Source organism: Polypterus senegalus, chromosome 1, assembly GCF_016835505.1.
Source record: "Polypterus senegalus isolate Bchr_013 chromosome 1, ASM1683550v1, whole genome shotgun sequence".
Classification (NCBI taxonomy): Eukaryota; Metazoa; Chordata; class Cladistia; order Polypteriformes; family Polypteridae; genus Polypterus; species Polypterus senegalus.
In genome coordinates this window covers 147,796,527-147,821,388 of record NC_053154.1, presented here as the reverse complement: position 1 = coordinate 147,821,388, position 24,862 = coordinate 147,796,527, and the positions used below count along the sequence as shown (strand labels likewise).

Below are 24,862 nucleotides of genomic sequence, written 5' to 3'. Positions count from 1 at the left end.
ACCGTGAGCAAGTGCGGCCATGTAAGCGGTTTTTCATTTTTGCACTTGCTTTGATACGTTCGATAAGACAATGCACAGACATGTTTGTGCTACATGTATTTTCATGCATTCTTACGTGTGACTCTTTTAATGACACATTTTACCTTTTCGTTTGCAAGTTTGGTATGTAATGTGTTTTTATCAAAAAAGTGTTTTTTTGAATTATTTTACTTCTTAATTAGGTACCTATTGGAATCATAGATATTTTGAAGTAACAAACAAATAGCAGTAGTAAGGGGGTCTATTTTTGCTGTTGTCAACCCCCAAATTTTTTTATTGAAATTATCAACTATAAAGGGGTCGATATCGATTGGGAACTCTTGGTATAAATGATTCGAGAAGCCTGTATCAGCAGCGTTGGACTCTCTGTGTTGTTACATTCAGTATGTTTAGCTCATATGCAGTTAATTTTTGTTTGTCTGGTTGTTCAAATTAACTTTACAAGGGATTCATCTATACTAATAAAATGCAAAGCCCTCACTGACTCACTTATCACTAATTCTCCAACTTCCCATGTAGGTAGAAGGCTGAAATTTGGCAGGCTCATTCCTTACAGCTTACTTACAAAAGTTAAGCAGGTTTCATTTCAAAATTCTGCGCATAACGGTCATAATTGAATCCTACTTACATACATATATAGCCTGCAGCTTGGTCGCCGTGTGAGGTGGCGTTGCGTCCCCCATCACCACGCCTCCCACATAGTTAGCTGCCTGCCTATATACGGCTGTCCGTCGCTCCGGTCTCTTCATTCCCTTCTTTGCTTCGCCGCGGTATTCACGTCTCCCTGCTGATAACTGCAGCCTTTTTATTTAATTCACGGCTTCTCAGTTGTTTTATTGTTCGTTTATTATGATTATAGTTATTGTATAGGTATTTTAGATTTAGTTTACTGTTCAGGTACCCATTTCCTTTATCGTTCCAACTGTACCCTCATTAACATGTCTATCGAGGTGATCACCATCGATCAAAGAACTGTCACTTACCGAGTGGTTTCCATGCCCGGAGATGGCACCTGCCTTTTCCATTCTCTTTGTTACATATTGCACGGCCATATCAGGCTCAATCTTGATATCCGGAGGAACATTGTGTCTTATGTATTGAATGACTGGGACAGGTTCAAGGTGTGGACTGATGATGGCACAGGAGATAATTATACTACACAGGAGCACTATAAGAGTGAAATGCTTAAGCCCTTCACCTATGCATCTGCATGTGAGTTGATGGCTGCTGTTGAATTGTTCATTTTTTCGCTTTCAAGTGTACCGAAATGGCCAAATATTTTACACCTTTGGAGAACCGCCAATGCCTCTTAAACATCTTAGATTGACAGGTGATTATTTCAGTAGTGGACACTTTGATGTTTATGTTTCAACTCTCAAAAGCTGGATGCGAAGTTATCGATGAAGCCAGTTGTATGCTTACAACGCATGGGATGCGAAGTTATCGATGAAGCCGGTTGTATGCTTAAAACGTTAGACAGATGATGAATGTAACTTCAACACAAGTTCTGCAAATACTAACATAATTTAAACAAACCATGAAACTCAAACCGATTATGACAGCAGCAATCCAAGCTGTGAGAAAACAGTAAAAAGGAGGCGTGTCAGACGTCGTGTTACATTTTCTGATGCAGCTAGACGAAAACAACTTTGTGACGCTGCCGCCAAATATTCGCAGAAAAATCCACAAGTTAATAGACATGCTATCGCTAAATACTCGCAGGCAAATCCATAACTTAATAGAGACGCTGCCGCTAAATACTCGCAGTCAAATCCACAACTTCATAGAGACGCTGTCACTAAATATTTGCAGGCAATTCCACAAGTTCATAGACACGCTGCCACTAAATATTCACAGGCAAATCAAAAAGTTAATCCCGGGAATGCCTGTTAAACATTTTAGATTCACGAGTAGCGATTTGGGTAGTGAACACATCGATGAATGAAACCTGTTATTTTTACAACGGTTGACAAACACAGAATATAACTTGAACACAACACGTCCTTCAAATACGAACCTGATTGAAAGAAATAATGCTAATCAAATCCTTGATGACAGCAACACTCATAACAGTGACAAAACAATTACATTGACAATCATGTTACATTATTTTTAAAATGTTTCCTTTTCTTTTTCATAACTTCTTTAACACACTACTTCTCTGCTGCAAAGCGCAGGTATTTTGCTAGTATTCAATATGACTGTGTACTGATGGCTATCCTGAATGTACAAAACTATTAAAAACAAATTCATCAAACAAATGCAACCTAATCAACAAACATCAGATTGTTTACAGTGAAAGATGTCTTCAAGCTGGTGGCAGCATCACTGTCGAATCTGTCTGCAAGACTTTCTCAGGAAGACTTGAGGTGTGATGTTGGAGAAAACAAGTAGCACTTTGGCTGCACTGGAAGGCTTTCACACTTCTCTAAAATATAGAATCTGTGTCACATGACTGAAATTGATGTTGCCATTGAACGGCAGTTTGAAAAATATTGTTCATGGTGGCTGTTCATTAAAACCCACCAGCCTACTGCGATGGTGACTGCACAATTAGCATTTTACTTTGCAGCCCCATAAACAATAACCATATAGATTTTATATAGGCCCTTTAATTAAACTAACTAGTCGTCAATGAATTCAATGTATAATAATTATTTTTAAACTATATCCTGTATCCTCACTAATATATGCAAAGAATGCAGTTTCACCAACCAATCAATGTACGTCATCAGTCTTCCCTGTGAGTCTTTGGTGATGAAGAACTCTTTTAGCAGGTCCAGAGTGAATGTGTAGAATCTAATCTTCAAGTCATTGCCGGAGGTGAACAACAGATGATGGGAGTTGTGGAGTTTTTTTGCAAGTTTTAAGGTAAGCCCATTTGAGAGACACTTAATCTTTAAATTAATTCCATTTTAGCACTGCATTCAGAGTCTACAGTTGAAGTCTTGTTGCAGTGTTTATCATTTAAAATTACTTTTCCACTTGCTATGCAGATTCCACAATTATTATTTTTTTCATTTATACTGCTATAATTACTCATGTTGCCAGATTATTATCAATGTTCTTTATTATAGCTATTTTGTGTTCTGTTGTTTTAAAGCTGGGCGGCACAGTAGTAGTGCTGCTGCCTCACAGTTAGGAGACCCGGGTTCGCTTCCTGGGTCCTCCCTGTGTGGAGTTTGCATGTTCTCCCAATGTCTGCGTGGGTTTCCTCCCAAAGACATGCAGGGTAGGTGCTTTGGCCATTCTAAATTGTCCCTAGTGGGTGGGTGTGTGTGTGCCCAGCGGTGGGCTAGCGCCCTGTATGGGATTTGTTTCCTGCCTTGCACCCTGTGTTGGCTGTGATTGGCTCCAGCAGACCCCCATGACCCTGTAGTTAGGATATAGCAGGTTGGATAATGGATGGATTATTTTTCTGTTTTATCCAATGATCAGAGAATGCACTTTCTCACAAAGCCTGAATAGCACTATGTACTGGATATGAATGAAGTGTAACATCCCTTGCCTAGTAAGGACATAATGTAATTGTCTCAAGCTGCGTTATTTCTCACACAATATTGGAATTGTGTGATCAGCCATGAGGGCTGTTGCCAACAACAAAATGGGCACGATTGTGAGTTAACTGCATCAAAATGGCAGAATCCATGTTAAAAATGGAAAAGAAAATGGCACTTTGATGACATGAAAAGAAAATAATCTCAAAACATATTTACGACAATACAGAGCAACATCTATGTATTAAACACTGTAGTGGTTGGTGTATTGGTTACTGCTAGAAACGATTATAGGACATAGGAGCTTTCGACAATAGCACCTCAGCTTTTAACTGTTCACTACATTGGCACTATACTTGATTGTTTCATTACTTTTCGGTTCTTCCACCTTTTGAAAGTGCATATATTCATGACTCAGTTATAAACATGGAGTCTTTGCATGTTTTGACATTGAATTTGCACACCTTTTTATGTGGTCTGTGAGAGAGTTCTGATGTATCGAAGGTAACTAACAACATTTATTACTTTGTGCAGAGTCTGTTAACTAACTCTAGTATTCTGGAGTGCAAGTTGTTACAAGGACTACTCGTCGGATTATTTTACTGTACATGTGAAGTAGTAATGCGGCAGGCCTTTTCAGTGCTCATCAGAAACTTCTAAGTAGCTAAAGAGAGCCACAATCTTTCAGGCATAAGGTTGACAAAAGCCAAGCAAAATGACTCCTTTTATTGGCTAACTAAAAAGATTACAATATGCAAGCTTTCGAGACAACTCAGGCCCGTTCTTCAGGTAAGATGTAACCATGAAGAAGAAGGAGTCTGAGTTGCCTCGAAAGTTTGCATATTGTAATCTTTTTAGTTAGCCAATAAAAGGTGTCATTTTGCTTGGCTTTTGTCAACCTTATGCCTGAAAGATTGTGCCAAGATTTTGCTTGGCTTTTCTCTACATTTATAATGGCTAACACGGTACAACACCCTAGTAGTACTGGCATAAGGTTGAAAAGAAAACATGCAATATGTCTATAATTGTTATCCAGGTAGAGTATGCCGCACACTTCAGCCTCACAAAATAAAGCTTGGGTTTTCTTCTTTGGAGCCAAGGTCTGCTCTCTTACAAGTATATAAACAAACACAGCAGAACAAGACATTTCATTTTTATCCCATATTCTTCTCTCCTCTTCACTTTTGTTCTGTTGTGTTCCCTTTATCCATTATTAATCAGTGAAGATCTGATAACATAAAATACAGAAAATTTCCCAGAATTGGAAAATGAGGGAATGAATTTATGGAGCTCTGATGTACTTTCTAATCCAGCGTCACTTGTCATTATATTGTTGTGCCCTTTGCAAAATGTAACTTGGTGTGAGTTTCGTCATTCACTGACGTGTGTCTGGGTGATGTTTAAAGCACTCTGAGGAAACAACTTGGAAAAGACTAATGGCTGAAACATAATCATCAAAGGGCATGCAATATGATACAAATCATCAAACTATACTTTATTTCATTTGCAACTTAAAGACTAAAGCAATATCAAATACCTTCTTTATTCTATTATTACAACCATATAATGAAATGAGGTCAAGGCACAGATAATAAGAAGCCGGTGTTTGGAGCAAATTAAATCTATAATGAAGGTGGTTCATTTTATAGTCTTTGCTCTTGTTTCAGTTCACAGTTCAGCAATAAATATGCTGTTAAGGATGAAAAAAATTGTATTATTCCTGAATGGGAAATTCAGTTACTATAGGTGTTACAAGTCAGTCAGTCAGTCAGTCAGTCAATGTCCAACCCGCTATATCCGAACACAGGATCATGGGGGTCTGCTGGAGCCAATCCTAGCCAACAAAGGGTGCAAGGCAGGAAACAAATCCTTGGGCAGGATGCCAGCCCACCGCAGGGTGTTACAAGTGAGTACCAAAAATATCAGACAAGAGGAAGACAAAATAGGAAAAAGTAGAAGAAGGAGAAGAAAATATTTATACAGAATGTGTGGAGTGAACTTCAGGTCATCCTGAGCTGCTCCTTAACCTCGGACAACTGACTGCTGAATGGCCATTCATTATCACTCCATAATAAAATTCTATCTATCTATCTACAGTTGTGCTTGAAAGTTTGTGAACCCTTTAGAATTTTCTATATTTCTGCATAAATATGACCTAAAACATCATCAGATTTTCACTGAAGTCCTAAATGTAGATAAAGAGAAACCAGTTAAACAAATGAGACAAAAATATTACACTTGGTCATTTATTTATTGAAGAAAATGATTGAATATTACATATTTGTGAGTGTCAAAAGTATGTGAACCTCTAGGATTAGCAGTTAGTTTGAAGGTGAAATTCGAGTCAGGTGTTTTCAATCAATGGGATGACAATCAGGTGTGAGTAGGCACCCTATTTAAAGAACAGGGATCTATCAAAGTCTGCTCTTCACAACACATGTTTGTGGAAGTTTATCAAGACACGAACAAAGGAGATTTCTGAGGACCTCAGAAAAAGAGTTGTTGATGCTCATCAGGCTGGAAAAGGTTACAAAACCATCTCTAAAGAGTTTGGACTCCACCAATCCACAGTCAGACAGATTGTGTACAAATGGAGGAAATTCAAGACCATTGTTACCCTCCTCAGGAGTGGTCGACCAACAAAGATCACTCCAATTCAGATATTACAAGAGCAAGGCGTGTAATAGTCGGTGTAGTCACAAAGGACCCCAGGGTAACTTCTAAGCAACTGAAGGCCTCTCTCACATTGGCTAATGATCATGTTCATGAGTCCACCATCAGGAGAACACTGAACAACAATGGTGTGCATGGCAGGGTTGCAAAGAGAAAGCCACTGCTCTCCAAAAACATTGCTGCTCGTCTGCAGTTTGCTAAAGATCACGTGGACAAACCAGAAGGCTATTGGAAGAATGTTTTGTGGACGGATGAGACCAAAATAGAACTTTTTGGTTTAAATGAAAAGAGTTATGTTTGGAGAAAGGAAAACACTGCATTCCAGCATAAGAACCTTATCCCATCTGTGAAACATGGTGGTGGTAGTATCATGGTTTGGGCCTGTTTTGCTGCATCTGGGCCACGATGGCTTGCCTTCATTGATGGAACAATGAATTCTGAGTTATATCAGAGAATTCTAAAGGAGAATGTCAGGACATCTGTCCATGAACTGAATCTCAAGAGAAGGTGGGTCATGCAGCAAGACAACGACCCTAAGCACACAAGTCGTTCTACCAAAGAATGGTTAAAGAAGAATAAAGTTAATGTTTTGGAATGGCCAAGTCAAAGTCCTGACCTTAATCCAATTGAAATGTTGTGGAAGGACCTGAAGCGAGCAGTTAATGTAAGGAAACCCACCAACATCCCAGAGTTGAAGCTGTTCTGTACGGAGGAATGGGCTAAACTTCCTCCAAGCTGGTGTGCAGGACTGATCAAAAGTTACGGAAACGTTTAGTTGCAGTTATTGCTGCAAAAGGGGGGCCACACCAAATACTAAAAGCAAAGGTTCACATACTTTTGCCACTCACAAATATGTAATATTCGATCATTTTCCTTAATAAATAAATGACCAAGTATAATATTTTTGTCTCATTTGTTTAACTGGTTTCTCTTTATCTACTTTTAGGACTTGAGTGAAAATCTGATGATGTTTTAGGTCATATTTATGCAGAAATATAGAAAATTCTAAAGGGTTCACAAACTTTCAAGCACAACTGTATCTATCTATCTATCTATCTATCTATCTATCTATCTATCTATCTATCTATCTATCTATCTATCAACCCTATAGTGCAGTGGCTGAGCAGCATTATTAAAGAAGTGATGCAGAGTTTTTATAATAAAGTAGTAGTAATAATACTAGCAGTAATATCATATGAAATTCAAACTCAGGGTCTGCATGTAGTCAATATGATGTGTAAACTTAAAAAGAATCAGACTCATTATGAAGATGATCTTTCACTAAATATTTTTTGCCGCAAGATGTTTTGGAAATAAGAAGCATAATTTTTTTCCCTCAGTGTGCTACATTTTTTAAATTTCCAGTTTGGTGTCTTTATGAAATGACTACTCCTGGCACATTATTGTAAATGATGAAATTGACTCTTTCCATAGAAATTTTGAGCATATTCTTGAACAGAGAGATGTTTAGTGAAATGTATTTTTGCTGTTATGCTAAAATGCTGCCTTGCTTTGCTCGCTGTCTTTGGAATATTTGTGCACCGTTGGCCACATTTACTGTTTGTGTCAGATGGTTTACACCAATTCTGGTATTCTGGGCGACAACCCAACCATGTCCAGGGTTGGTTTTAGCTTTGCAGTGGTGGGCTCTGCACACTCTCGAAATTGTGCAAGTGAGCTCAGTTTATGGGTGGAAGAACTGGTAAAAAAATGTTCTTCATCACATTGAAAATATGCAAAAAGCACACAAATTGTGAAATTTGATTTTTTATGTAATTTATATTAAAATAATTTGTGAAAAATCATATATAAATAATTAATTCTGGCCTTCATAAAAACCATTTGATGTGAAAAACATTTGTTATTCTGGGTGCACTCTATGACTTACATAAGGACCACTAAGCTTATTTTGTGGGTAACATTAAAAGGGGTACAGTTGCCAATCGGAAATCAAAATTGTCATGTCATGGAAGGACGCTGCAGTCCTCAGTCTAGCATTCAGTGAACCTGCGATTTGGGGCACAAAAGGGACAGACTTCAACTCCATAGTGAGAGAGAAAGCACAAGAGTTGGATGGAAGAATAAGAAGCAGAAGACATTAAGAACAACTTAGCTGTTTTAGCTGTGGTTCCTAGTATTTTAAATCCATCTCCCTAAGGTATAATCTGCACTGGATTCATGTGTTTGTCCTTCTTCTTCTTCTTTCGGCTGCTACCGTTAGGGATGCCAGAGCGGATCATCTTCTTCCATATCTTTCTGTCCTTTGCATCTTGTTCTGTTACACTCATCACCTGCATGTCCTCTCTCACCACATCCATAAACCTTCTCATAGGCCTTCCTCTTTTCCTCTTCCCTGACAGCTCTATCCTTAGCAAACTTCTCCCAATATATCCAGCATCTCTCCTCTGCACATGTCCAAACTTACGCAATCTCGCCTCTCTGACTTTGTCTCTCAACCATCCAACTTGAGCTGACCCTCATTAAACAGTATATTAACCCCAAGACTCAGACCTCTGTGAAGTAAGCTACTGAAGGTGAATTACGCGACTTAACAATGTCCACATATAGAAAGTACAAGAGCACACAATCACTTAGATCGCCTGTAAAACCTTCTCAACCCTCACCCACTACAGTCAAATCAAACATAAAAATAATTTTGCGTCTCACAGCCATGCACTGCATTCAGTTCCCACAAAGTGTGCATCTTATATTTGGTTAAAATGTGGGGATGCGACTGTTGCATGAGATTATTTTTAAAGACTGAACGACTGAATGTTCTACACGACATACTTTGAAAACAGCAAAAACCAAAACTTAACAGCAAAGTATTGAAGTTTCCTTTTAACCCCAACTCTCAGTCACCTTCACGTTATAGCAGTGCTTAACTTAGCTGGGTGTTGTCTGCATGGTGCTCTTCCTGGGTCTTTATGGGTTTCCCCACAGATATACTTGCCGGGTTAACTGGGGAGATGCCAAAGTGGTCCTGGATGTGTGTGTGGGCCCCGTGATGGACTGTTAACTCTGTCCAGGGCTATTTACTCCCTTGTGTCTACTGTTGCTGGGGTAAGACCCAGAATTTCATTAACTAGGTTTGAAAATGTTGTGTTAAATTTACATCACCATCAATAGAAAGCGAGCCACCTTCAGTAACACATGCCATCCTCGTAATTCTACTCTTTGCACTCCATCAGGTGGCGTTGTTGTAGAGCAGGCACTATGGTCGCCTTAGAGCCCTTGGACCTGAGTTCAGTCAGTCTGCATGTATTTCCACAGGTCTTCTCCCAGTTTGGTTTGAACAGCCCCTCCAAATCAGTATGTGTGTGAATGGACTCCTGCCTTTTGTGTGACAGGGCCAGGAAAAGCCATTGTGGACTATGGCTGACAGCTTATCCCGACCAAGACCCCCAAGCTGCCAGATGGAGCCCTCCCTGCAACGTGGAGATGCCCCGTATTCCAACAGGGCATCATGGACCATGGAGTTTTAATACACAGCCCCTTCTGGGGCCGCCAGAGGATGCTGCAGGGAGACACAGAGACGGTTTAAAAGCACTTCGGTCACAGACTATAAGAGGACTGTGGGAACTCCCAGACGGCGAGCTGAGCTGGGTGGAAGGGTGGCAACGCATCTGGGAGTGGAGGATTTATTGATTAGTGTATTGTGATTGATTATAGGAGTACTGTGGAGGGGGGATGCTTTGTGCATTGTGTAATAATAAAAAGTCAAATTATTGGACTTTTATCTGGTGTCTGACATTTGATCTGAGGGTTGAAGGGAGCGATAGCGACCCCTATCTGTCACAGTGGCGTAGTTGGCAGGATTCTCTTCAAATTTTCTTTGGGCAGAGAACCCCGAGAAGACGACGTGCAGACACGCAGCAACAGCGCAGGAACCTACCTTCACCAAGTCCGATATGGGGAAGAAGAAGGGCAAGCAGAGCAACAACGCCAGCAGAAGAGCCACGCTCGTAATGGCCGAGGCTCGGGAGGAGCTACGTAGCAGCTACACAAGTCGGGAGAAGCCTCCGGAGACAGACGATCGCTCTGAGGTACCTGCGCTTTTCAGAGGGGAAGGGGGAGGCGATCGAAGCACCGCTCACCCTACAGAAAGGCAAGGAGGGCCGGGAAATGGCTGATCGATCCACCGACAAATTAATACAGGCAGATCACAGTCAGCCAAAGATGGCGGCCCAGTCCTCCACAGACAACTCCAATTCCCAGAAGCCTCCGCGAGATCCGCCAGAACATGTGCCAAGAGCGGGCATGTTCATTGGCTCCCGGCCGGATGGTAAGGCGAAACAGGAAGTAAGTTTACCTCTGGCCGAATAAAATAAGATTATGAACATACGGGACCTTGAAAAATTAATAGAGCCCGTACGAAATGTTTTGCAGATGTTGGCAGGGATAAAGAAGATCGTCGGGGAACTGGGAGAGACGGCCGAAGCGCCCATCTGGAAAGTAGATGAGTACCTGCGGCGATTAGGCTGGGAGTATTATATGATTTGGTGGTACAGGTAGTTAATGCCAGTACCGTACAGCATACAGGGACACAGTGTGATCCGGGCCCACGATTGATAAGTAGCGGGTGCCAAGTCACTGCGTGCCCTACAAAAGAGTGCGGAACGTTGACCGAGTGGTTGGGGGAAGGGCCAATTGAGCCGGAGCAGCTGGATCGTGTTGTCTCTCGGAGCGATTCGGTCCTGAAGACCCTGACCTGTGTTATAAATAAATCTAAAGGGGTGCAGACAGGAAAGGGGCTCTCTTTTACCCAAACTATGAACAAGCCCCAGATTAAACAGGAGATCAATAAATTAAAACAGGGGTCTCCTGACAAACGAGACATGGGTGCGGAAAAATCAGAGACGGCTCTGGAATCCTCCTCAGCAGGAAAAGGGGCGAAGACAGACTTTCCTAAGTGTTTCCAGTCTCGTCGAGGTAGACAAACGGGGACCGCAACAGTGCTACGAATGCCGCAGGCCGGGCCATGGGTGGCGAAGTTGTCCAAGGAGGACAGGTGTGCAAAAAACTCATTTTTATAATGTTCCTCCTAGGTTTTCAAAAGAATGTCACCAACATTGCCCGACCGGTGGATCCTCCTGGAGGAAGACATCCCTCAAAGGGCTGGTTGCTTCGAACCTTAGTTCTTCGCTGGGGGGGGGAGTATTGTGGACTATGGCCGGGAGCCAGATGGAGCCCTCCCTGCAACGTGGAGATGCCCCAAATTCCAGCAGGGCATCATGGACTATGGAGTTTTAATACACAGCCCTGCTGGATAACGTCGGGGCCGACAGGGGACGCTGCAGGGAGACACAGAGACATTTGGTTTTCATTCAGCCCGGAAGTACTTACAGGGCACGAGGACGGAAGAAATAAAATGCTTCCGGGCTGATGAAGAAAAGAAGAGTTTTGATTTGACCCGGAAGTGCTAGGAAGTCACATGGACTGTGGGTTCAGAAGCACTTCCAGGTCACGGACTATAAGAGGACTGTGGGAACTCCCAGACGGTGTCTGAGAGTGGTGGATTTATTGATTAGTGTATTGTGATTGATTATAGGAGTATTGTGGAGAGGATGGTGCTTTGTGCACTGTGTAATAATAAAAAGTCAAATTATTGGACTTTTATCTGGTGTCTGACATTTGATTTGAGGGTTCAAGGGAGCGATAGCGACCCCTATCTGTCACAGTGGCGTAGTTGGCAGGATTCTCTGGCCGTCCTTTTGGCAGAGGACCTGTACACAAATTTTCTTTGGGCAGAGAACCCCGAGAAGACGACGTGCAGACACGCAGCAACAGCGCAGGAACCTGAGAGTTCAAAGGAGCGATAGCGGCCCCTATCTTTCACACCAGAGAAGAATAACAAAAGAAAGGTTAGAGCAGAATTTGATAAAATAAGATGAATGGTCAAAAGAACAGTGTGGATTTGAAGTTGGGATCAGGGCACATAGTGAAATGTACAAAGGAAAAGAAAGGCCACCTAAAACCAAAATTTGCTGACATCAATTAGGGGAAGAGTCAAACATAGTTCTTTTATAATTTTGTTACAAAAGTGTGGATCAAAAAATTTCAAAAATTTCCATGTCTCACATAAAAGGCTTTGAATTTGTATCTCTGTGCTTTCTTTTCTTTTTTCTTGTTCTAATTTCCATTCTTGCTATTACCTCACACAAGCCATGGGGGAATTGCATTTTGCTCACCTCAAAATACATGCCTGCCACTCTTGTGCTTTTGAAATGTATCAAGCTATACATATGAACACAGTAACATTTCATGAATCCAAAGCCAGTGAAGATATGCAATACAGCTCTGACAGGACAGAATCACTCAACACAAACAAGTCGACATTTTCAGACTACGGTAGGACGTGAGGCCAGTCCATTATGGGGTTGATTCTCAATGCTGGTGGTCTCAAACAAGGAATCAAATGTCCATCCAAGTGTATATTATAAGCTGGACCTGCTCCTCCAAATATTAATAACTTAAAGTATAAACCTGAACAGGTCTGACCTCATTTTACAGCCCCCTAAGAAGCCTGTGATTGACACCAGCAACTTCATGTTAGCCAAGTTTGTTGTTTGTTTTTATTATATTTATCTATGTTGGAGCAACTCTAAAATTTAAATTTCCCCTTGAGGACAAATAAAGTATAATCTATCTATCTATCTATCTATCTATCTATCTATCTATCTATCTATCTATCTATCTATCTATCTATCTATCTATCTATCTATCTATCTATCTATTAGTGCTGTGACTGTGTGACCCTGAGAAAGTCAATTCACCCACTTTGGCTCCAATTGGATAAAGTAAAGTACAGTAATCAGTTGTAGCTGAAATGTTATGTTGCCTTGGATAGAGGCGTCGGCCTAATAAATAAATATAAATGTAATGTAACTATCCAAACCCACCTCACACAAGGCCAATGGGGTCTGCCAAACAACCTAATTTGGGTTGTGCAGGAGGAGTAAATTAACAAACTTAAATATGCTTCTTTTTCAGAATGTATAGAAGGTGATAAATATTTTATCCTTCTGTCAGGCACCCTCAGTCTAAGAACATGGACTTTCCATGCTGCCACTTCTTTATATTTGTAATAACTTATATATTTTCTTCTCACATCCCATCAAAGTGTGCCTGATCCTGCCAGGGCAGACCCCAGCCTCCTGCAATCCTAAATTGCAATGTGTGCTAAATTAATTTCTGACTTTAAACTGGCATGCAATGGATAGGAAAGAATGGTTTCCTTGAATGCTTATGTGTTTGGCATTTGAGAAGCACCCCGAGCACCTAAACAAAGTGCCTGATGGTCCCTGGGGTGGACTTGGAGTGCAGCACAGAAACTGAACTCAGTACTCAGGAGCCACAAGGTAGCGCCACTGTGCCAAGTTAGATGATCAGCCACGGCCTGTAAATAATGGGAGGTGGTTGGCCTGGCAGAACTTTACTAGTTTCCTGTCATCTCAGTTGTCATAAGTCAAAGAAAGAATTCAAGGAACTCCTTGGTTAGGTTTAATGCCAAATTATGACGATATCTTTACTTTAAATTCCCAAACCCTTTGTTAGTATATACAGTAGGACAGGATTACTGGCAACTGTAGCATCATTGCAGCCCCCAATGCATTTTGCTTCCTGTTTTCTGGCATTGCTGTGGTTTAAGCCAGGGGTCTGCAAAGTTGGTCTTGGGGGCTGTAGTGGCTGCAGGTTTTTGTTCCATACCCAGTTTCTTAATTCAATTATTACTGTTGAAGCTCTTATTGCTCCGTTATAATTTTTGTTCTTCATTTTAGTTTTCTCGCTAGTTCAGATTGCCCACCCTTAATTGCTGGTTTTAGTCTTAAATGACTCTTTATTACTTATAAGTGGCATTTGACAAAGGGAGCAGCAGTTCTCCCACTCACCTGATTCCACCTACACTTGTGTGGATTCATTGTGAACTATCTGGTTTAATAAAATATTTGGAAGAAAACTGAAGAGAAAAAAAGCAAAGAAAGAAAAAAACCCTTTGGATGATATCCTTGGCAAGGAAAAAATATATACAATACAATAACAAGGTAACCTGGTAGAGTGAAAACAAGCCATAAAATGAATATGATCTGTTATTGACAAGGGTTGGCTTCTAATCAGGCACCAGTCTGGACAAAAACATGCAGGTGCTACGGCCCTCCGGGACCAACTTTACAGACCCCTCATCTAAGCCACAGAACCAGACGCTCATACATTCTGCACCATATCTTGCATTGAAGCCACCTTCTTTTCATTGTCTGACTGAGGAAGATTACTGTAATTCCCTCTAAACCCGATTACCTTGTCAGTAATGCCTTCTCCTGTCCTGCACTGCACTGCAGAAGGCCATTAGATAACGGAGTTTTATTAAAAGAATTTGAACTTGTCTGGCAGAGTGTTCAGATACTGCCAGGGAGAACATCATTTTTATGACTGAATTTTAGTATTGCATTGTTTAGCTCGGCGTCCTTATTGCTCCACGGTCCAGACTTTGTACCCTAGACTGGTGACAGTCACTATCCATGTGAGTTGGCACAGTACCCACCCTTCAAAGACAAGTAGCTTAGGTGAATTGGGGATGTTGAACTAGTCCTGTAAGAGTGAGTGTGCCCTGTGATAGATTGGCACCTCTTCCAGGGTGAGCTCCTACCTTGTGTCTGATGCCGGATTTAATGGGAGGAGGATGGATGGATGTCGGCTGAATTTTCAGTGTAATGTAATCCTCCCTTCACTGCTATTATCACTCATCAATGGGCACTCTGACCAAACAAATTTGGCATCATATTGGCCTTGAGCTACTAGCTTGGCACCTTTTTGTTACAATTTAGAAGCTCAATTTCACATGAATCATAGCAAAAATATCCGCTAAGTCAATGATGATGCTGTGGGCCACTTAAAGCTTAAAAGAATGGGGGGACCTGTACTGGAGTATGACGAATCCCACTGGCAACATCACCTTGGGGTGTTTGTCTCTTTGTTTCCTACTCATATTCAAATCTCATTTGCACCGTTGTTTGCTGTTTATCTCATTTCCTCAGTTCAAGTGCACACTCACTGGACACTCAGTCTGTTTGTGGGTGTTTCTGAGATGAATGAACTGTGTAGGCACAAAAAGTACCCGTCTGGGTATTAAGCCACGTACCCATTTTCTGCACATATTTCGATATTCACAGTCTCACAAAGACATGGAGCCTCTCCAGGCTGCTTCAGACACAAGTGCCAGGATGGGTTGCCATTCATCTTACTTTGCACGTAATTAGGGGGGCCATAAAGAAAGTGGAGTATGCCAAGAAGCCCTACATTCTCGCAGTGAGAACATGCAAAGTGCCCATGAACAGCAACTGGACTGAGAGTCAGACCTGCGTCAGTACTCAGGGTGCTCATCACAGTGCTAATGTGTTGTTCTCCACAGAACTTACGAGAATCTCCGAAACACACAGAGAGACTTGTGTAAACTTTCCATCCACCTAACCATCAATTTTCTGAATCCTCTTAATGTCAAAAAAGAGCCATTCTGCAGAAGTAGGAATCAACTCAATATGGAGCACCCATCCATCACCAGATACATTAACTGAAGTTCTCAAACCACAAAAATTTGGGGCCACCATTAACCTAACAGAGATGTCTTTGGGATGTGTGAGGGTAAACTATGTTAAGATACAGGGAGAACATGCCAACTCCATGCAGACAGTGGATGGGCCAGGGCACCGCAGTGCTATCTGCCCTGACGCTATTTCAGCTGGTTCAGTTATCCCATTTTCAAATCTCTTTCTACAGAGCTGTGTGTGTTGTGTTGACTCATTTCACTTTCTGCTTTGAAAGTGAGAACTCACACACTAACACACCTTCGTGGTCGATAAATCTTTTTAACCATCTGTTACTTGGCTAAATGAATCAGCCTGGAGGCCATTAGACACTGTAAGCCCTTTCTGTTGACTTTTTCTTTACATCTTACCTTCTGCTTGATTTCCTTGCCTTCTTTGACTTGTACTGCGAGCCCCAAATCCGATAACCGGCACTGTCCGTTATCATCCAAAAGCACATTTTCTGGCTTCATGTCTCTGTATATGATTTGGATTGAATGCAGATGCAATAAGCCGCACGTTATCTGGGCCGTATAGTAGATGGCCCGCTTCATCTCTATTCCCCTCTCGCCCATGTTGTAAATGTGATATTTCAGGTCACCTCCATTCATCAGGCTCATCACCAAACAGAGGTGGGATTTAGTTTCATATGCATAGGCCAGCTTGACAATGAAGGGGCTGTTAACTTTCTCCAGGATCTGTTTTTCCAGAAGGGCCATCTTTTCCCCAGTCTTCTTCTTCAGTCTCTTTTTATCCAGCTTCTTGCAAGCATACATTTGTCCTGAAATCTTCACTTGAATTGCACAGACCTTCAAAAATACATCAAAAAATAAGATTAGATTCTTTGTAAAAACACATCCATCCATCCATGCATTATTGAAAACACTTTCTGAGATGGAGGAAGCCACTCACAAGGCAGTCAGTGACCCTTGATGTGATTGGCATCAGTCTATCACAGGGCAAACTCACCCATGTGTCCTCAGTTTCGAGCACTTACTAAACTAACAAGGACACAACTGCCCATATAATGACATCCTCTTACGACAGTCACGTTCACCCCACACACTAAACCCTGAATGCCCACATGAAGAACGTCACCCCTTATTCTAGACCAATCCAAGATTGCAGACATACCTCTCCGAACCCTCCTTTGCCCAGAGTCCTAAATTCATAAAAATACTTTTCAGTGATGGGCTGCCGTTCATAGCCTTTCCACTGCAAGAATTTATCAAATTGGGGGCTGCCCTGGAAATCCTTGAAGGGCTGGCCTTTCAGGAAAGTGTTGGTCTCCTCTTTGGCCAGGGACATGACTTGCTCAAATTCTTTTTCTGTCACATTTTTACACTTTTCAGCCAGTCCTGGGCTCACATAAGAGATGAAGTTCTTCGAGTCCGCAGTTAAAAAGCTAGTAGTGATGTTTTGCCGGAGTTTATCGCGGGTGGCACTTTCTGCCAGCTCCCAATCGGTGAATTCATCCAGAAAGTCAACGGCCACCTGGTAGTTGGGGACAGTCTCGGTGAACTTTCGGAAAAGCTTTTTTCCTATTGGCTGCTGCACACAAATACTTTCAAAGTCCATCGCCATGTCCACCTTCACTTCCGCACACTTTTCCAAGGCAGGGAGTGCCAGGCTCTTGCGCCTTTTCTGCATTTCTTTGGCGTCACATTCTGAACTTTTTCTAGCCTGCAGGTAAGCCGTATTGGCAATTAAATTATCCAGTCCTCCCATATCACACATCTTGACGCCGTTTGGTTTATCCCTTGTGCCCTGTGAAAAGTCAAGAACGCAGTGTGTCGGTCCTCCTTCAGAGAAGAGCACAGTGTGTGTGAGACCTCCTCCACTTGGAAGAGACACTTAGGTTTTAAGTAATGACTTATGTAGAATTAAATACTTCAGAAGGATTTTCTTTAAGTATCTTTGGGTATGCTATTCACAGAAAGTAACGTCTAAGAGGTTTCGCAGTTAAGGAGCTTTCAGCTTTCTATGTTTAGTGGGCGGCAAAATGCCAAGAAAGGTAGATGTGAAGCACTTTCAATAAGCCTAGTTATGCAGGAAAATCAGTATAAACAACTTGAGATCTATTTTTTATTTGGATTACACAACTAAACCTGCTCATGCTTGGACCTAATCTCAAAACTTATTGGGGTGACAGTTTAGAATGGCCAAATTAATTAAATTAAACCTGCTGTAGGCGTAATCCGTGACCTCACCACATAACGTGCAAGGATATTACGAGCACAAGTTCGCTATAAATAGTTAAAAAAAAAAAAATGCAATATGTCCAGTTCCATATGCTTCATTTCATGTAGGTCAAGAGTTTATAAACCCGCCTTTGAACTAAAAAGAATTTCGTGTGTTTGATTTTTTCTTGCTTGTAGGTTTTAATCATTTGGGATTTTCCTACTTGTTCAGCGCATTCCTCTACTCCAGGCTGGTGCTGCAGAAGAAAGGAAGCATTGTGTTGGCCTATTCATTAGAACTCTTGAATAGAATTAAGTCAAATATTTATTGGTAAATTTGAATATTTGAATGGCATTCTGTAAAAGTGCAATTAACTGAAATTGAATGTAATTAAATGTTGGCAGATGGACATGTCAGGAAGCTTTTAATTGTTTCCATAAACTCGCTTCGCCATTCCTGTGTATGTGTGATCAGCCAGTCAGTCTTCATTTTGTCATAGTGAGTGCTGCCTCAGGGATATTCCCACAGCAAAATGCTCATCCGCCTGCCCACATGAGCCCACTTTATCAGTGGACAGACCTGCTCATGCTTTCTCCGTGATCTTTACTTCTCTACATGTAAAATAAAAAGTATAATACACCTACAGAAATTTTCAGATGACTCTTCCATCATTGGCTGCATTATGGAGCTGAGTCGGAATACAGGAAGGTTGTGGAGGACTTCATGTTGTTGTGTAGGGAGGACCACCTGCAACTCAACATCAGCAAGGCAAAAAGAACTGGTGGTGGACTTCCAGTGTGCCAAGGAGCCTCTGAGACCGGTCATCCTTCAGGGGAGGACATGGAAGTGGTGCAGGGTTACAAGTACTTGAGGGTTCACATAAACACCAAACTGGACTGGTCTGACAATAACAGACTGTACTTGCTAAGGAGACTCAGGTCTTTTAGAACATTACAACATTTGAACAATCTAGACGAGAACAGGCCATTCAGCCTAACAAAGCTCACCAGTCTTATCCACTTAATTCTTCTAAAAAATATCAAGTCCAGTTTTTTTCTTCTTCTTTCGGCTACTCCCAGTAGGGATCGCCACAGTGGATTATCTTCTTCCATATCTTTTTGTCCTCTGCATCTTGTTCTGTTACACCCATCACCTGCATGTCCTCTCTCACCACATCCAAAATCCTTCTCTCGGGCCTTCCTCTTTTCCTCTTCCCTGGCAGCTCTATCCTTAGCATTCTTTTCCCAATGTACCCAGCACCTCTCCTCTGTACATGTCCCAACCGTCCAACTTGAGAGGAAGGCCTATGTGGTCAGTAATGAAGAAACCGTTTTACAAAATTATGAGAAACAAGTGGATACTGAAAACCAAAGGGGAAATAGAGAATTAATGCCCATCCAAACAGAATGTATTAATTAAAATGTACCAGGGTGGAGAAGACTCAAGTTGGGTGGCAGGTAAAATTATAAAAAAACTGGGCAATATTCTGCACCTTGTACTGGTAAAAGGCAAGATGGTAAAATGGCATGTAAACCAGTTGTTAGCCACAGGGGTGGAATCTGAACTGGATGGTGAAGCGGAAACTGGTGCAATGGAATGGGAAACATCCATACCCATTACTGCCAATGTTCCTGAGACAGAGCCTACCAGGGCTGAGCCGGATACAAATGAGGAAAATGGTGGTAATCCCAGGGCTCATTTGAAACGCATAAGAAAGCCTCCTGAGAGGCTAATGTGAAAACTGTCATTTTGATTAGTGAGGGGAGTGTTGGGTAGGACTTCATGGTGATCTTCTTCTTTTTCTTTTTCATTTTTCGGCTGCTCCCGTTAGGGGTTGACACAGCGGATCATCTTCTTCCATATCTTTCTGTCATCTGCATCTTGTTCTGTTACACCCATCCCCTGCATGTCCTCTCTCACCACATCCATAATCCTTCACTTAGGCTTTCCCCTTTTCCTCTTCCCTGGCAGCTCTATCCTTAGCATCCTTCTCCCAATATACCCAGCATCTCTCCTCTGCACATGTCCAAACCAACGCAATTTCACCTCTCTGACTTTGTCTCCCAACCGTCCAACTTGAGCTGACCCTCTAATGTACTCATTTCAAATCCTGTCCATCCTTGTCACACCCAGTGCAAATCTTAGCATCTTTAACTCTGCTACCTCCAGCTCTGTCTCCTGCTTTCTGGTCAGTGCCACCGTCTCTAATCCATATAACATAGCTGGTCTCACTACCGTCCTGTAGACCTTCCCTTTCACTCTTGCTGATACCTGTCTGTGACAAATTACTCCTGACATTCTTCTCCACCCATTCCACCCTGCCTGCACTCTCTTCTTCACCTCTCTTCCACAATCCCTGTAACTCTGAATTCTTGATCCCAAGTATTTAAATCATCCACCTTCGCCAACTCTACTCCCTGCATCCTCACCATTCCACTGACATCCCTCTCATTTACATACATGTATTCTGTCTTGTTCCTACTGACCTTCATTCCTTTCCTTTCTAGAGCATATCTCCACCTCTCCAGGGTCTCCTCAACCTGCTCCCTACTATCGCTACAGATCACAATGTCATCAGCAAACATCATAGTCCACGGGGACTCCTGTCTAATCTCGTCTGTCAGCCTGTCCATCACCATTGAAAATAAGAAGGGGCTCAAAGCCGATCCCTGATGTAATCCCACCTCCACCTTGAATGCATCCGTTGATCCTTTATCACCCTAACCTGCTGCACATCTTTCCTAGCTCGACCCCTCTGTCTAGCCAATCAGGTCCTTTTCTCCCTCCTTAGTGTCCAACCTCTCATACAACTCATCATATGCCTTTTCTTTAGCCTTCGCTACCTCTCTCTTCACCTTGCACCTTATCTCCTTATACTCTTGTCTACTTTCTGCATCTCTCTGACTATCCCACTTCTTCTTTGCCATCCTCTTCCTCTGTATACTCTCCTGTATTTCCTTATTCCACCAGCAGGTTTCCTTTTCCTGCTTCCTCTTTCCAGATGTCACGCCAAGCACCCTTCTTGCTGTCACCCTTACTACATCTGCTGTAGGTTCTAAGCTGTCTGGTAACTGTTCACTACCACCCAGTGCCTGTCTCGCTTTCTCCCTAAACTCAACCTTACAGTTGTCTTTTTTCAACTTCCTCTATTTGATCCTTGGCTCTGCCCTCACTCTCTTCCCCTTCTTGATCTCCCACGTCATCCTACAGACCACCATCCTATGCTGCCTAACTATATTTTCCCCTGCCACCACTTTGCATTCTTCAATCTCCTTCAGATTGACTTTTCTGCATAGGATATAATTTACCTGTGTGCATCTTCCTCCACTCTTGTACATCACCCTATGTTCCTCCCTCTTCTTAAAATTTGTATTCACCACAGCCATGTCCATCCTTTTGGCAAAATCCACTATCCTCTGACCTTCTTCATTCCTCTCCTTGACTCCATACCTACCCATCACCTCCTTATCTCCACTGTTCCCTTCACCAACATGTGCATTGAAATCTGCTCCAATCACCACTTTCTGTCCCTTGGGTACATTGTTCATCACTTCATCCAACTCACTCCAAAAATCTTTCTCACCCATTGTACACCCAGCTTGCGGGGCATATGCACTAACAACATTCATCATCACATCTCCAATTTCCAGCTTCATAATCATTACTCTATCTGACACTCTTTTCACCTCCAAAACACTCTTGACATTCTGTTCCTTCAGAATAATCCCTACCCCATTTCTCATCCTATCCACACCAAGATAGAACAATTTGAATCCACCTCCGATCCACCTGGCCTTACTCCCATTCCATTTAGTCTCTTACACAATATATCAACCTTCCTTCTCTCCATCATATCTGCTAACTTTCTCCCCTTTCCAGTCATACTGCCAACATTCAAAGTTCCTACCCCCAGTTCCATTCTCTTTACTTTCCTCCTCTCCTCCTCCCCCCTCTTCTTCTCCTTCTTCTTCTTCAGCCAACAGTAGCGCAATTTCTGCCAGCATCCTGTTGGCTAACAGTACTGGTGGCGGTCGTTGTTAACCCGGGGCTTGACCGATGTGGTATGGAAATTTGTATTGTTGTCTGCATATTGATTTGGCAAAATTTTACACCGGATGCGCTTCCTGACGTAACCGTCCCCATTTATCCGGGCTTGGGACTGGCACAAATAAACACACTGGTTTGTGCATCCCCTGTGGCTGGGTTGCAGGACTTCATGGTGAAGGTTGTTTTAAAAAAAAGGACGTTTATTTTGGTGTTCTCCCCGTGTCTGCGTGGGTTTCCTCCTGGTACTCCGGTTTCCTCCCACAGTCCAAAGACATGCAGGTTAGGTGCATTGGCGATCCTAAATTGTCCCTAGTGTGTGCGTGTGTGTGTGTGTGTGTGTGTGCCCAGCTGTGGGATGGCTCCTTGCCCGGGGTTTGTTTCCTACCTTGCACCCCATGCTGGCTGGGATTGGCTCCAGTAGACCCCCGTGGCCCTGTGTTAGTATTTAGTGGGTTGGGTAATGACTGACTGACTGACTTTTATTTTGGTAATGAAAAGGTTGTCCATTCCAGTGGTATATCATGCCTTGGTATAGAACGTGGGTGGGCAAAATCAGTCTTGATGGGCCACAGTGGTTGCAGGATTTTGTTCCAACCTAGTTTCTTAATTAAAAACAATCCTTGTCAATTGTTTAATTTCATGGCTTGCTAGTGGTTTAACTCTGCCATGTCAAGTCATTCACATATCCTAGATTTTTTTTTCCTTTCTAAGGATAACATTCAAATGATTTGAAGTCTAAAACAGACAAGTTATTCTCAGTGCTTCACTTTTTTCTTTTCAGTTTTCTTCCAATTATTTAATTAAACCCAGTAGTACATGATAAATACACACAGGTGTAAATGGAAACACACTAAATGGAGGACTGCTGGTTTCTTTTGTCATTTGCATCTTATTGCAAATACGGAGCAATTAAAAACCAAGACTACAGCTGTTTAAGACTAAAATAGGCAATAAGGGTTCAAAATTTTAACAAGCGAGACAACTAAAATGAAGCAGAAGTGCTACTTGAGCAATACGTGCTTCTTATTAAGTAGTTGGGTTGGAGCAAAAACCTGCAGCCACTGCGGCCCTCCAGGACTGAATCTGCCCACCCCTGGTACAGTATATCCATATAATGCAATACTGTACAGTGATCCCTCGCTATATCACGCTTCGACTTTCACAGCTTAACACCATCGCGGATTTTAAATGTAAGCATATCTAAATATATATCACAAATTTTTCGCTGGTTCGTGGATTTCTGCAGACAATGAGTCTTTTAATTTATGGTACATGCTTCCTGAGTTTGTTTGCCCAGTTGATTTCATACAAGGGATGCTATTGGCGGATGGCGGAGAAGCTACCCAATCAGAGCACGTATTACGTATTAAATAAAACTCCTCAATGATATACGATATGCTTCGCACACTTCAAAGCTCTAACAGCCCGTATTGATTTTTAATTGTTTGCTTTTCTCTGTCTCTCTCACTCTCTCTGACATTCTCTGCTCCTGACGGAGGGGGTATAAGCAGAGGGGCTGTTTGCTTAGAAGATACAGACGCTCCTCTAAAAAATGCTGAAAGGCTACCTTCACATTGATCCCTTCATTGCCGCTGCTTTATCGCGGTGCTTTGCATACTTTAAAGCACATCAGCCCTATTGATTTTTGTTTACTTTTCTCTCTCTCTGACTGACATTCTCTGCTCCTGACGGCGCTCTTTTGAAGATAAGATATGTTTGCATTCTTTTAATTGTGAGAAAGAACTGTCATCTCTGTCTTGTCATGGAGCACAGTTTATACTTTTGACTAAAGGGTGTTATTTCATGTCTAGAGGGCTCTAATAATGTTAAAAAAACGTATTTAGAAGGTTGTAAACAGGTTTTCAATGCTCTGTGAAAATATTAGATTTATAAATAAAGAATCCTACTTCTTGGAAATTCTTTTATCTGTCTGGAGCAGATCAACTGCTATGAACGAGGGTTTACTGTATAACAATGCAGAGAATATTTATAAACAGTGTGGGAGAGTTTCTAAGGGCTTAAAATATATTAAAATATCCATACAAACATATGGTTTCTACTTCATGGATTTTCACCTATCGCGGGGGGTCTGGAACACAACCCCCGCGATCGAGGAGGGATTACTGTACATCTTTCCAATGTTAAATAGACTTCTTTTTTTTTTATTCTTTTATACTGAGGCTCACATCTGAATTAAAGCAGTTGTCAGTTGGACTTGTCTCAGGCCTGCTGTTAATTCTGGTTGTGAGTGCTGCCCTGTAATGAGTTGCTTAAATGAGACACAACAAATGCAAACCTTTTTAATATGATACAAAACAATACAAAATTACAATAAAGTACTTGATTAATTATTTATAACTGTTCATAGCCTCATTAGGATATTTATGGACTGTAGCCAGATGCTTACACCTATAACAACCGAACATATGATGACCATCCAGCTTTTAGAACGTTTTTACACGCAGTAAACAATGGAGAGCCAGCTTGTATAAGTTCTGTAAGACCATTTACACTCATGTGAAGAAGTAACTTTCTTTTTATTCTGTGATTTCACATATCAGGATGTAACTTACAATCACCAAACTCTCACCAATCTACAGAATTAAATAAATCTAACTTCAGGTGACAAATGACGATGTTTTACTTTGGCACTATTTTTTCAATAAAAAAAGTCAACACCATATGCTGTGTGTGAAAAAGTAAGTTCCCCCAAGATTGAGTTCCTGGTTGAGCCACCTTTAGCAGTAATAACATTGGAGGTTTGTTTTCTATACAAACTTTGTCAGCCTCTTGCACCTTGTTGCTCCCCTTTCTTGAAACATGGCCTTATTGGCTTTAATGTTT

General features: G+C 41.8%; 1 protein-coding gene across 1 annotated transcript in view; it reads right to left on the bottom strand.

Annotated features, from left to right (window-relative positions):
- LOC120518528 (rhodopsin kinase grk7-a-like) overlaps positions 1 to 17,648 on the bottom strand; it is a 48,162-nt gene extending 30,514 nt beyond the window's left edge. Inside the window, exons 1-2 of the mRNA XM_039741375.1 lie at positions 16,925 to 17,648; positions 16,162 to 16,599 (exon numbers count right to left, since the gene is read on the bottom strand). Coding sequence (XP_039597309.1) covers positions 16,162 to 16,599; positions 16,925 to 17,527 — 1,041 coding nt within the window. The 5' untranslated portion in view covers positions 17,528 to 17,648. The remainder of the gene's footprint in view (positions 1 to 16,161; positions 16,600 to 16,924) is intronic.
- Positions 17,649 to 24,862: the final 7,214 nt, after the last annotated feature.